Below are 12,998 nucleotides of genomic sequence, written 5' to 3'. Positions count from 1 at the left end.
TCACTAAATGTGGATGTGCCTACAGATAAAAAGGTATCAAACACCAAATTTACCCAACAAAACATGATGAATGTCTGGTTAAGTCAACCTAAATAAACTATCACATTGTAGAGTGCAAACAAGTTAAACCTACATGTGAGAATCAAACATTTAATTTTGAGCAATGAAAGATTATATTGACCAAAGATATTTTTGAACCATTAATTTAACTGTACCTTTTCGATGATTAAATTGAAATTCTAGCCCATTAAAATTGGTCCTTATTTTTACCACTTAGCACTTTGCATGAACCATAGAAGTAAAAGCCATGAGCACCTTAACATCTATAATAACAAACTGACCATTCCAACTTAACCCTAAATGTGACCCTTAAAGTTCACAATCTCGACAATAGTAAATTTTTTATGCAGTCATGTTGTCAATGGCATCCCTCGTCCCATGTTGAAGAGAATATCGGCGGAGAGCAAATCACAGCAAATATTTTCATCCTCAGCCGAGATGTTGAACGGGCGTTTGGCTATGATTGGTCTCGCAGTGTTGGCCGTTACCGAGTTCGTTAAGGGAGGTCCTCTTATATAATTAACTTTTTCTTCTACAATTTCAAGAGTCTATGCCAATGGAAGAAATAAATGAAAAGTAACAGTTTAAATTTTGTAATATACTAGACTACTAGAAAGAAATTTTTAATCTAGAAGAAGGGATGAAATTTCAATTGTAAAACTATTTCAATCATGGCCTTATATATGGAGCATACAGTGGGAGCAATGATAAGAGTAAAATTGAAAAATTATTTGTCCTTGCAAATTAAAATACTAACAATTTTAATTTTTTTTGTTTGTGTAGCATCTTATTTGGAGTAATGTTCCTTAGTTCAATTTTAGTTATCATGTCGCATTATAAGCAACAATGGTCTTACACATCTCATAGTCATAGTACATATTACAAGAGTACCACATTCTTTCTCAATATTCATTTATCAAAAAAATAATAGATAATCCTCTGTTAACTTTTAAGATGTTGTGAAACAATAAACAATTAATTGTAATTAATTATGTATGTTCAACATGCCCTTCTCCAAATTCAACTCTCTACATAAAATGTTAGAATAATTTTCACGCTTTGTCTATGGTTTAGATTCTACAAACTAGTCATATTTCTTTTGAGTAATTATCTCACCTAGTTTGCATACACCAACTTATTGAATGTGTTCTAAATGATTAAAGCGAGAGAGGCTCCAAACCCTTAATAGAATAGTGAGGAACTTACAAGTAGTGTGACCACCAACACCAAAAAAGAGGAAACCCCATTTTTGAAAGAGAGGCTTTTGATCAGAGCACACAAACGGCAGGAACAAAGGTCTCAAACCCTCAATATGCTTACATTTTTAGAACAGAGGGGTTTAGGAGAGCACTTTGAACCATAATACAAGCAAAAACCCTTTCACTAGTGATAAAATAGCTTAAGGAATAGAAATCTAATAGTGGTTTTTGAAAGGCTTCCCGCAATTGTTTTCCTAAAGGACCTCCATGAATAGAGATTCTTCGAAAAGAGAAGATACCACAAAGGTCTCAAAAATAGCTGGTTCTGGAAAGTGCCTAGAAATCTCATGATAGTTGAAACACTTATCCATTCCAAAGGAACACAAAATATGATAGTCATAGAATGGACAAGAGTAGACAATCCTAAAGGGTTTTGAGAGGCGCCCCTAAACATTTTACTTATAGAAATCCCTGCAGGAAACACACTTTTGACCACTTCCACAATAGAAATAGCCAAACTAAGATAGCCAACACCTATAAGGGTATTGATATACTATGAGTCTCACACAACCATAGAATCCCTCACTCTCCCTCCCCTCTAGCAAACGACTTTCATATCTACAACAGTATCCCAACCACCACAATCCAACACAATCACCTATGCCTCAAAAACTAGTGGAACCCACCAGAAACCTATAGCCATAAAGGCAATGTCTTGTTTAGGAACAATTAAAAACATCTCCCTAAAAGAACACCTAGAAGAACGAACCCTTCATAGCAGAGATTACAAAGCTGAGTATGGAGAGCAAAAAATATAGAGAAAGGAAAAACATGGAAGAAGACCTATCAATTTTCTATGATAAAAAGAGTGAGAGAAGAAGAGTCGGGAAGAACTTGGATGGAGGCTACTACCAAAAGTATCTTTTCAAGCTCTGGGAAGATATGGCAGAGTTCATTATGAGGTACATAACCCTTGATGACCACTTTACTATTATTTTCACTTATCATATTACTATTTTGAATCACTTCAGTCATGATAAAAAAATCTCGATGTCGTTTTATTTACTTTCTTCTCTTGAGCATTCTATTCACAAGCATTTTGAGAATGAGGAAAATTTGGTTCTGCATGAGGGGTTAATACTCCTAATTATGGAGTATGCTAAGGCTCATGAGGTAAAACCCTCCCCAATCTTGAGAAATCCCAAACCCCTAGCCAAGCAGGATGTGTACAATGTTTCAGATACAAATTTTGGTGAGGAGGGCAAGATGGCCATGGACTGGAATGATATCCAAGTCCCAAAAGACTTTGAATACAAAACCTCAGATGATGAGGGCTCCTCGCAGAAGCCGATGCCTGACACTACTAGTAGCATATCAAACCTATGTTGAAGAAAACCTCTATAGAATACATATTCCCATCTACAAGATAAAAGTAAATGCAATAATATAAGATGGGGTAATCAAATGAAAGCAAGAGTAGAATAAATTTAAGTTTGTAAGGCATGCATGAATAAAAGGTTATAAGAAAGCTCTATGGGAATGTAATAAATGAAGTAACCACAACATAGAATCAAATATTGAGTGTGTAAGCATAATGCAAAGAACATCCATAAAATCACAAAATCTAATGTAAATAAACTAGTAATGATACAAGAGTATAGTTTGCATTTAGATCTTATTTATGCTTAAGAGAATGGGTAGTTAGTTAAAGTATAAAAGATGAAATTTTAATGTAGGAGTATTAAACTTTAAAGATAAACCTTAAGGAGTGTAATTCAAATTAACAAAGATGTAAGAAAAATAAATAACTTCCTTAAATTATCTAGGGCAATAAGAAAACATACAATCGTTGAAGAAATAATTAATCAAGGTAAAGAATATGGGGCTTATCATTATCATAAAAATAAAGAAATACAAAAATTAAAATATTGGATGTGAAACTTAGATCAATAATCAATTATGGGAGAATGTTTTTTATCATATTAGAAGGGAGAAGGCCCTAAACCTACAAAACAACAAAATCAGAGTACAACAACAAAAGAGGTGGCATAAAAAAACCAGACAAGAAAGCCCAACCAATTGTTCCTCAAAAGTAATAAAAAATTAACATGGCTCTCTAACTAAACATACTAATATTAGCTAAGAACCACCTTTCAAGCATAGTAAAAGTAATTTTAGTATCAACAAGATTAAGAACTTTAACTATAGAGACAATCATCATAAAAGTCTTTTTTACATGGCATGCAAGCCTCATACTATCAGATATACTAACTACAACCACTACTATCTTAGCCAGAGTATTAAACAAATCAAAAAATAAGAAAACTAACGTAATCATTGTTGATCATATTCTAATTTCGCTGATGTCTATTAACCTTATTCACCCAAGTATCCTCCTGATTGTCCTCCCTATCTTCAATGTCCTCGTCCATCTTCCCTTCCTTTTCTAGCTTTCTTGCTTTCTTCTTTATCTTGCTTTGTCCTAGCATGAACCCCATTGCAGCCTTTCTCATGATACCATCAGTGATGGTGTAGAGAGAATCAAATGCCTCACATATATTATCAAAATGCTTCCTGTAGTCATTAATTTTTTCTTCAAGTTTCATGATTCTCTCCTTAAGCTCCCTAATCTGATCCTCCAAGTTTTTGCTACTTTCTTTGTCCGTTGGCAAATCTATTGAGTAGGGAACCATCTCCTCTTCCTCTTGAGGATTGGAAAGTTGTGAGTTTTGGTCAGAATCCTCCATGACCTCCTCAGATTCACGCTCTCCTTCCATCTCCTCCTTGTATTGCTCCTTTGAATCCTCATTGGATACATCCTCCATGTTGTCAATAAATGATTTTCCAATCCTCTTGAGGATTGGAAGGCAATGAGTTATGGGAGAATGTTGTGCTTGGTGTCAATAATTGACTTTCCTTTGTTAAAAAAATTTAAGTCTCTTTTTGATGAAGATATTTGATCCTAAATATTAAATATATATTTCTCTAGTTCATTATATGCTTGGACAGTTGATATTAACAAGCACATACTAATTTGTTTTGCTTTAATGTGCATATATTTGGTTTGATAAATTTTGCATAATATAATTCACTCTCCATGATGTTGGTATCCAAGTTGATGTATGATCAGGTGCTATTTATAAAAATATTTTAAAAATATGTTCCTCAAAATATAATCACAATGACAAAAAATAGCTTTATGAATGAAGAATAAAAATCTTCAAATCAATGATCAAAAGAATCAAGATATACAATACCATGAACAAGTTTCATGGATAAATATATCACTTATAAACTAATTATAACATTTATAACACAATTAAGAAAAAACCATAAAAATAAAGGAAGAGAGCATATGTGTTTTATTTCCATTATTAAAATACCAAATATCTACATACGTAATTGATTTCTAAGTGTTGTTATTAAGAAATAATTGAATTGATATATCTTTCTTTGTTTTCTACATCATAGATTTATACATAAACACTTTAAAACTTTATTAAATTTACAATCAAGATGATACATTAATATCATAAACTATCAATCATCTCTATATAATTGAATTATTGAATTATTTACTCATGATTATTATTTATCAAATTCTACATTTAATTAATTTTTCTCTTTTAATTTTGATCCTACGAGATTATAAAAATATGCATCTTGAAGAATATATCATTACCCACCTTTCTCATTCAAAGGGAAATCCAACAATAACAATCACAGACCACATGTTTTAATCAAACTTCACAGAAAAAATATCACAATAACATCTGAAATTTTTGTCACAATAACAACTCAAATTACTAAAATATATTTCTAAACTCGTTTCCCTGAAACGCTGTAGGACTAAGCAAAGTTTCAAAATAATATCAAACTGAAACTCGAGTGAGCTATGTCCACGTTGAGTAGGCGAGAAATCGGTAGGCGACTAATGTGTGGAAACTTCACCTCTTCACGTTGGGGAGGCGAGTAAATTGAACGGTGACTATGACAGACCGCGTGTTTTAATCGAACTTCCCAGAAACAAATTCGCAAAAACATCTCAATTTTTTGTCGCAATAACAACTCATATTCCCAAAATATCTTTCTAAACTCCTTCCCCTGAAACGCTGTAGGACTAAGCAAGGTTTCAAAATAATATCAAAACTGAAACTCGACTGAGCGATGTCCACCTTTGAGTGGGCGAAAAATTGGTAGAATCTTCACGTTGAGGAGGAGAGTAATGTGTGGAAACTTCACCTAAACAAATTTGCGGGATATTTAAAAGCCACGTTTTCAAATTTTCACACACTGGATTGTAAGCTCACGTCATTCGCTTCCCTGGTTCGGTCCATTTTACACCACCAAATTCGATCCTTCCCAAGCTATAAAGCCAACAACGAGTCCTCAAGGAGATATTCTAAGTATCAATCATTCTTAAGCAACTCGAAAGGAAAGTGCTCTTACAGAATTCATCTTTTCTTAGCACTCATCGATGGCGGCCATGGCTTCAATGATGATGAAAGCACCCGCAGCACTTAACTGCGGGGCAGTCAAAACGAATAGTCATATCAGTAGATTGCCCAACAGTAGCCTCCAAGTCAAGTGCATGGCTGCAAAGGTTTGCTATTTTGCTGTTGTTCGTTTAGCTATTTTGCTCTTTATTCTTATGAAGCTTTGGCTAATGCGTTTTATTTTGGTACGTGGATCAGGATCCAAAGGAAACGTCTACCAAGGTAAGAAACGCTGTAGATGCCCAATTTATAGTTTATTTATATGATGTGCACAATTTATCTGATATAGGAAATATGAAATCCAGGTGAGGACGAAATTTGGCGACCTGTTTGCGTTCTCAGGGCCTGCGCCGGAGATCATCAATGGAAGGGCGGCTATGTTGGGGTTCGTATCGGCCATTGCAGTGGAGGTGGCCAGCGGAAGAGATTTGCTGTCGCAGGTGAATAGTGGAGGACTGTCGTGGTTTGCGTTAACTGCAGGATTAATGACGGTGGGGACACTGGTGCCCCTGTTCAATGGAATATCGAGGGAGAGCACGTCGCAGCCAATATTTTCATCCACAGCAGAAATGTGGAATGGGCGCTTTGCTATGCTCGGCCTCCTCGCATTGGCTTTCACTGAATACGTCAAGGGTGGACCGCTTGTATAAACACCTTAATATCTATTTCTATTCAAGCACAAGCTCCAGTATTGGAAGCTCTCACATGGCATTCCATGTTCCAGTGGAATTTTCTTGTACTGTTTAGAATGTCATACAGTTCAATTATACAAAACCTTGTAAAAAAATTCAATCTTATACTATAAAGAAAGTTTGAGTTCAACGACTAGGGCACTTTACTATTTTTTGAAAGCTTGTTAAACAACAGATTTCTTAGCGTTTAAATACTCTTATACATTTCAAATATGTTCAAAATAATTCAAATCAATGCAAGAATTTAAATATCTGGTGAACTGGAAGATTTCTAATTGGTCTACCAATTTATGTAGATTTTCAGTTTTATCATACATATATTAGTTTTACCCATGCACTAATTCATTAATATTTGTTATTTACTTTCATTTTACAATTCTTGTGGCCTAAGTCATTTTGACATGCATAAAATTAATTATGTGTCTTTATATCTGATTCCTACAATTTTAGAACTCAAATTAAAATTTTAGTTTATTCATAATCATTTGTTATTTGTCAAAGCTAATTAAACACATGTTTACATGATTTATGGTTATCTTCTTGTATTTAAAGGCAAATTGATTTGCATTCTTTTAAAAGTTACGTATTGAAACTTATATATCCCCATTTAAACTATATTCACATACATTCATTATTTAAATTTGTAATATATTACAATCAATTTGCACGCACATCTAGACATTCACTCCATGTATTGAGATTATCATTTCACCATGTGAGTTTTTTTTCATTTGTATTCAAGATTGATCATATCATCTATTGGAATGAACCTAACATTTTAAACTTCAAATTTAAGTTCTTAGATCCTAGCCTCATTTATCAGTCATTATGAGCTAGCCTTGTGCATGTTTGTTAGATGTGTTATTATGTATCTTCAAATCATTGATCTACTTAATGAAATCTTCTAGATCTAAAGTTTCTAAGCAACATGAGAGATCAATCTTAGGTTTGATTCTAGCTTTCACTAAGGTAATTGAATTTTTTTCATTCATTCTAAGGTCATCCACAAAATTATATTTTTTCATTACACCACTATGAATAGATGATGGATAAACATTCAATATCATATCGCAATTTTATTCAAGAAAGTAGTATTAGGTGAAATAGTTTCACCTAAACTACATGACATAATTTTTTTTTGACAAAACTCTATAACATGAAACAATAAGTTTTCTATATTCTCATTTTAAAACATAGATAAGATTGAATTCACATAGATTGTTTTGTCCAAAATATTTTTGAGCAAAAATGTTCTAGTTGAAACACTTTTGCCTCAAATTGTCTATATGACAACCTTTGTGGCATTTTAACCCTTGTTGAAAAAAAGCAATTTTAACTCTAGATTTCTTTAGGTAAGAGTACTTTTATGAAATTTAAAAAAAATGATAAATAAAAAAAGAAATACTACTATCCCATTAAAACTTTGATGTTTTGATTAAGTTTGACTTAAAAAAAAATATTCATCATTTTTAAATTCAAAACATAAACATCACTTTTAGATAATCTAAGTTGAAAAATTGTATTTGTGATGGTTGTTTTCTTCATAAAATGTGATTTTTTTCTAAACTTTTGTCCTAACCTCCTTAATTATGAGAGAAGTCTTACATTATCACATCAAGAAAAAAATAAATATATGACCAAGAAGTAACTTGAACAATAGGTTGTTAAAGAAAGAACGAAGCAACAATTCTTTATAAAATTCAACCTAACACTTTATTTCTACAATTGAAATTTTATCAAGTGGTCTCAATGTGTCATCTAATATAATTATTCAAATGGAATCATCAATTATTTGACATGAATTATTCACTATCTAGCATGTGGACAAACAATATGTTGCATGATTCAAAAATTTGTGGGTTTTAAATGAAAAATAATCTTTTTTTTTTTTGTTGATTATAAGGTAAAAACTGAAATACATCAAAGTATAATCTGTGTTCACAGGTGAATAAAGCCTAAGAAACTAGACAAACCCACAAATACTTTCCAGTATACCAGTCATAGATTACATTTACATTACATCCTAATACCAAACCTAGGCTTCTAGCTACAACCATATACATTTATCAATATGAAGCAAATCCTAGTACAAAATGCCAATAATAGAATATGTCAAAATAGCAACCAGGATTCTATACACATGGGGTCAAAAACGAACAGGATGCCACAAATAGAAGTCTTCTCTAGAACAAAGCTACCCAGAAGGATGCCTTCCATCCATGCCAGCCTCTGATCATCCAACCTCCCAGCATTACTAATCATTTGCTAGTGATTCATCACTCCCTTCCCTCTTATCTCTTTCATGAGTGCATCTAAGTTGTTGACAAAGGGAGTTCTCTCTTCACTTAACCTTCCCCATGTATATCCATGCGAGAGCTCATAGATAAAAATACTGGTATGTCCATCCTCAGGAAATATGTGAAATTTTTCTTTGTTGAGTCTGATAACCATTATGACCTACGAGAAGACAATATGGAATGTGAGTCTACGTAAAGACTCAGTAAGTGCCCTTTCTATCCCTTGATACTTCTCTAAATTCCTAATCCTCAAAATGTACCAAATAATTTCATATCAAAATAGATTCGAGAATTGATTAGTGTATTTTTTGAGTCCTCTAATAAAACCTTGCAAATGTTACACAAATCATCAATAACATTTTCACTAAATGTGTATGTGCCTATAGATAAAAAGGTATCAAACACCAAATTTACCCAACAAAACATGATGAATGTCTGGTTAAGTCAACCTAAGTAAACTATCACATTGTAGAGTGCACACAAGTTAAACCTACATGTGAGAATAAAACATTTAACTTTGAGCAATGAAAGATTATATTGACCAAAGATATTTTTGAACCATTAATTTAACTTTAACTTTTCGATGATTAAATTGAAATTCTAGCCCATTAAAACTGGCCATTATTTTTACCACTTAGCACTTTGCATGAACCATAGAATTAAAAGCCATGAGCAACTTAACCTCTAAAATAACAAGTTGACCATTCCAACTTAACCCTAAATATAAACCTTAAAGTTCATAATCTCGACAATAGTAAATGTTTTATGTGCAGTAATGTTGTCAATTATGTCGCTGGTCCCATGTTGAAGGGAATATCGACAAAGAGCAAAACACAGAAAATATTTTCATCCTCAGCTGAGATGTTGAACGTGCATTTGGCTATGATTGGTATCACAGCGTTGGTCATTACCGAGTTTGTTAAGGGAGGTCCTCTTATATAATTAACTTTTTCTTCTACAATTTCAAGGGTCTAGGCCAATGGAAGAAATAAATGAAAATTGCCAATTTAAATTCTGTAATATACTAGACTATCTAGGTAGATCTAGAAAGAAATTTTTAATCTAGAAGAAGGGATGAAATTTCAATTGTAATACTATTTCAATCATGGACTTATATGTGGAGTATATAGTGGGAGCAATGATAAGATCCTGTAAAATCAAAAAATCATTTGTGTCCTTACAAATTAACAATTTTAATTATTTTTGTTTGTGTAGCATCTTATTTGGAGTAATGTTCCTTGGTTCAATTTTAGTTATCATGTCGCATTATAAGCAACACACCCTTCTCCAAATTCAATATTACAAGAGTACCATATTATTTCTCAATACTCGTTTATCAAAAAAATAATAGATAATCCTCTGTTAATCTTTTAAGATGTTGTGAAACAATAAACAATTAAGTGTAATTAATTATCTGTGTACAACACACCCTTCTCCAAATTCAACTCTCTACATAAAATGGTAAAATAATTTTCATGCTTTGCTATGGTTTAGATTCAACAAACTGGTCATATTTCCTTGAGTAATTATCTCACCTAGTCGCATACACCAACTTATTGAATGTGTTTTGAATGATTAAAATGAGTGAGGCCCCAAACCCTAACATAATAGTGAGGAACTTACAAGTAGTGAGACCACCAACAGCAAAAATGAGGAAAACCCCTTTTTGAAAGAGAAGCTTTTGATCAGAACACACAACCAATGGGTACAAAGGTCTCAAACGCTCAACACGCTTACATTTTCAGAACAGAGGGGTTTAGGAGAGCACTTTGAACCATAATACAAGTAAAAACCCTTGCACTAGAAATAAAATAGCTAAATAAATAGAAAGCTAATAGCAGGTTTTGAAAGGCTTCTTGCAATCTTTTTCCTAAAGGACCTCCATGAACATAGACGTTCTTCGAAAAGAGAAGATAACACAAAGGTCTCAAAAATAGTTGGTTTTGGAAGGCACCTATAAATCTCATGATAGTTGAAACACTTAGCCATTCCAACCAAACACAAAATAGGATAGTCATAGAATGGTCAAGAGTAGACAATCCTAAAGGGTTTTGAGAATCACCCCGAAACCTTTTACTTGTAGGAATCCCTGCAAGAAACACACTTTGGACCACCTTCACAATAGAAATAGCCAAACTAAGATAGCCAACACCTATAATGGTGCTGATATACTATGAGTCTCACACAAACATAGAAGACCTCACTCTCCCCCCTCTCTTGCAAGCAACTTTCATATCTACAATAGTATCCCAGCCACCACAATCCAACACAATCACCTATGCCTCAAAAACTAATGGAACCCACCAAAAACCTATAGCCATAAATGCAATGGCCATATTAAGAACAATTAACAACATCTCCCTAAAAGATCACCTAGAAGAATGAACCCTTCATAGCAGAAATTATAGGGCTAAGTATGGAGGGCAAAAAATTCCGCAGAGAAAGGAAAAACATGAAAGAAGCCCTATCGATTTTTTATGATAAAAAGTGAGAGAAACAGAGTTAGGAAGAACTCAGATGTAGACTACAACCGAAAGTATCTTTTCAAGCTCTGGGTAGATATGGCAGAGTTTATTATGAGGTACATAACCCTTGATGTCCACTTTGCTATTATTTTCACTTATCATTTTACTATTTTGAATCAGCTCAGGCATGATAAAAAAACATCGATGTCATTTTATTTATTTTCATCTCTTGAGCATTCTATTCACAAGCATTTTCAAAATGAGAAAAATCCAGTTTTGCATGAGGGGTTAATACTCCTAACTATTTCCCAAACCCCTCGCCAAGCAAGATGCGTACAATGTTTTAGATACGGATTTTGGTGAGGAGGGTGAGATGGTCATGGATTGGAATGATACCCAAGTGTCAAATTACTCTGAATACAAACCCTTGAAGGATGAGGCCCCCCCACGAAATCCCATGCCCAACACTACTAGTAGTAGGAAAACCAAAAACCCACCTAGATGGGAAATGAAAAAGTTGAAAACCCTGTCTCTCAACCCCAAAACTTGGGCCCTCAAAATCTAAAAAAGAAGAAAATGGGAAAGAGAGCGGAGACTCAAGATAAAAGGGAGGGTGAAATTAAACTTGATATTCCCCTTTCTGTGGACCCCGATGAGCTTAAAAGCAACGAGATGGATGTTGACAGGCTACTGGGTAATTCGCTTTCTAACCAGGAAAACTGTTTCCATTAGGTTTTTGGTGAAATTAATCTTTTGAAAGAAGGTATCAAGGACATCATAAACTCTTTCACTAAGATTCCAGCACTTGATAAAACTAATAAACTCCTGAAGCTAACTCAAAAAATTACGGAAGATATCAAGGTCATGAAAATAGAGCATGAGGCTAGGCTTGGCAACCTGGAGAATGACATAAAGGATTTAAAGGGAAAACTCAAAGGTTTAGTGGAGATTAATAAAGAGGCAATATTCGAAGGACTCAAAAAAGTAAATGAGAAAATTGCCACTCAGAAAGCTCAACCGATCAGATCCGATCTATCCTTAGATGTCAATGTAAACAATAATAACCAAGATATGTAGACCTCTACATGACCCTCCTCTGGGACTAGGAGCAAAAAACAAGAAAGATGCAGTTCAAGATTTATCATGGAAGAGCTCTAGGAGATCAACAATAGGACGATTTAGAAGAGTTTCGAGCTCATGAAAGCTCTTAGTTAGTTGTGTTTGGAATGTGTTTTTTGCTGTCATTTTGTATTTTGTTTGTTGAATTGTATGGGTTGCTTCCCCTATTTCTGTTATTGCTTAGTTGTTGTTTAGACTCTGGTTATGTTTTGATGGATTTGGGTTTCGGGTCCCTATAAAACCCATTTATCTCAATAAAAAACACCTAGAAGAACAAGGAGAGAAGGAGGCATGTGCCAATACCCTGGATGACTACATCCACTAGAGGAAGTTGGTAGTCATCATTGAAACAAGCATGAAGGAGGCTACATACTCTTTGATTAAATGCCTATAGGGTAACCAACCCTCAGTTTACATCCAATGCCAACCTACTTGAAGCAGAGAAACACCAACTCCAAAAGGGCACCATCATCCATAGAAGGGGATACAGTCAAAATATAAACGTGAAAATTATACAAATGCTATGGAATTTATGAAATTTTTGGAAGCTTTATATTTTCTCTTAGATATAGATCTTGGGTTGAGGCTTGAAATATACTATCATTCCCTCCTAGTATCCTTGCCCTGCAAAATAGACCAACCATCCCAAAAACCAAAAACACACAACAAC

The 12,998-nt window shown here is 33.8% G+C and overlaps 1 protein-coding gene across 1 annotated transcript; it reads left to right on the top strand.

Annotated features, from left to right (window-relative positions):
* The first annotated feature begins 5,634 nt into the window (after positions 1-5,634).
* LOC131058852 (uncharacterized) lies at positions 5,635-6,580 on the top strand. Its single transcript, XM_059210850.1, has 2 exons — positions 5,635-5,977; positions 6,061-6,580. Exons 1-2 carry the CDS (start codon positions 5,737-5,739, stop codon positions 6,201-6,203), a joined length of 384 nt encoding a protein of 127 aa, XP_059066833.1. The 5' UTR covers positions 5,635-5,736; the 3' UTR covers positions 6,204-6,580.
* The last annotated feature ends 6,418 nt before the right edge of the window (positions 6,581-12,998 follow it).

The sequence above is a fragment of the Cryptomeria japonica genome, chromosome 8 (genome assembly GCF_030272615.1).
Source record: "Cryptomeria japonica chromosome 8, Sugi_1.0, whole genome shotgun sequence".
Lineage (NCBI taxonomy): Eukaryota > Viridiplantae > Streptophyta > Pinopsida > Cupressales > Cupressaceae > Cryptomeria > Cryptomeria japonica.
Note: the sequence above shows the minus strand (reverse complement) of the source record. Positions and strands in the feature narration are given on the sequence as shown.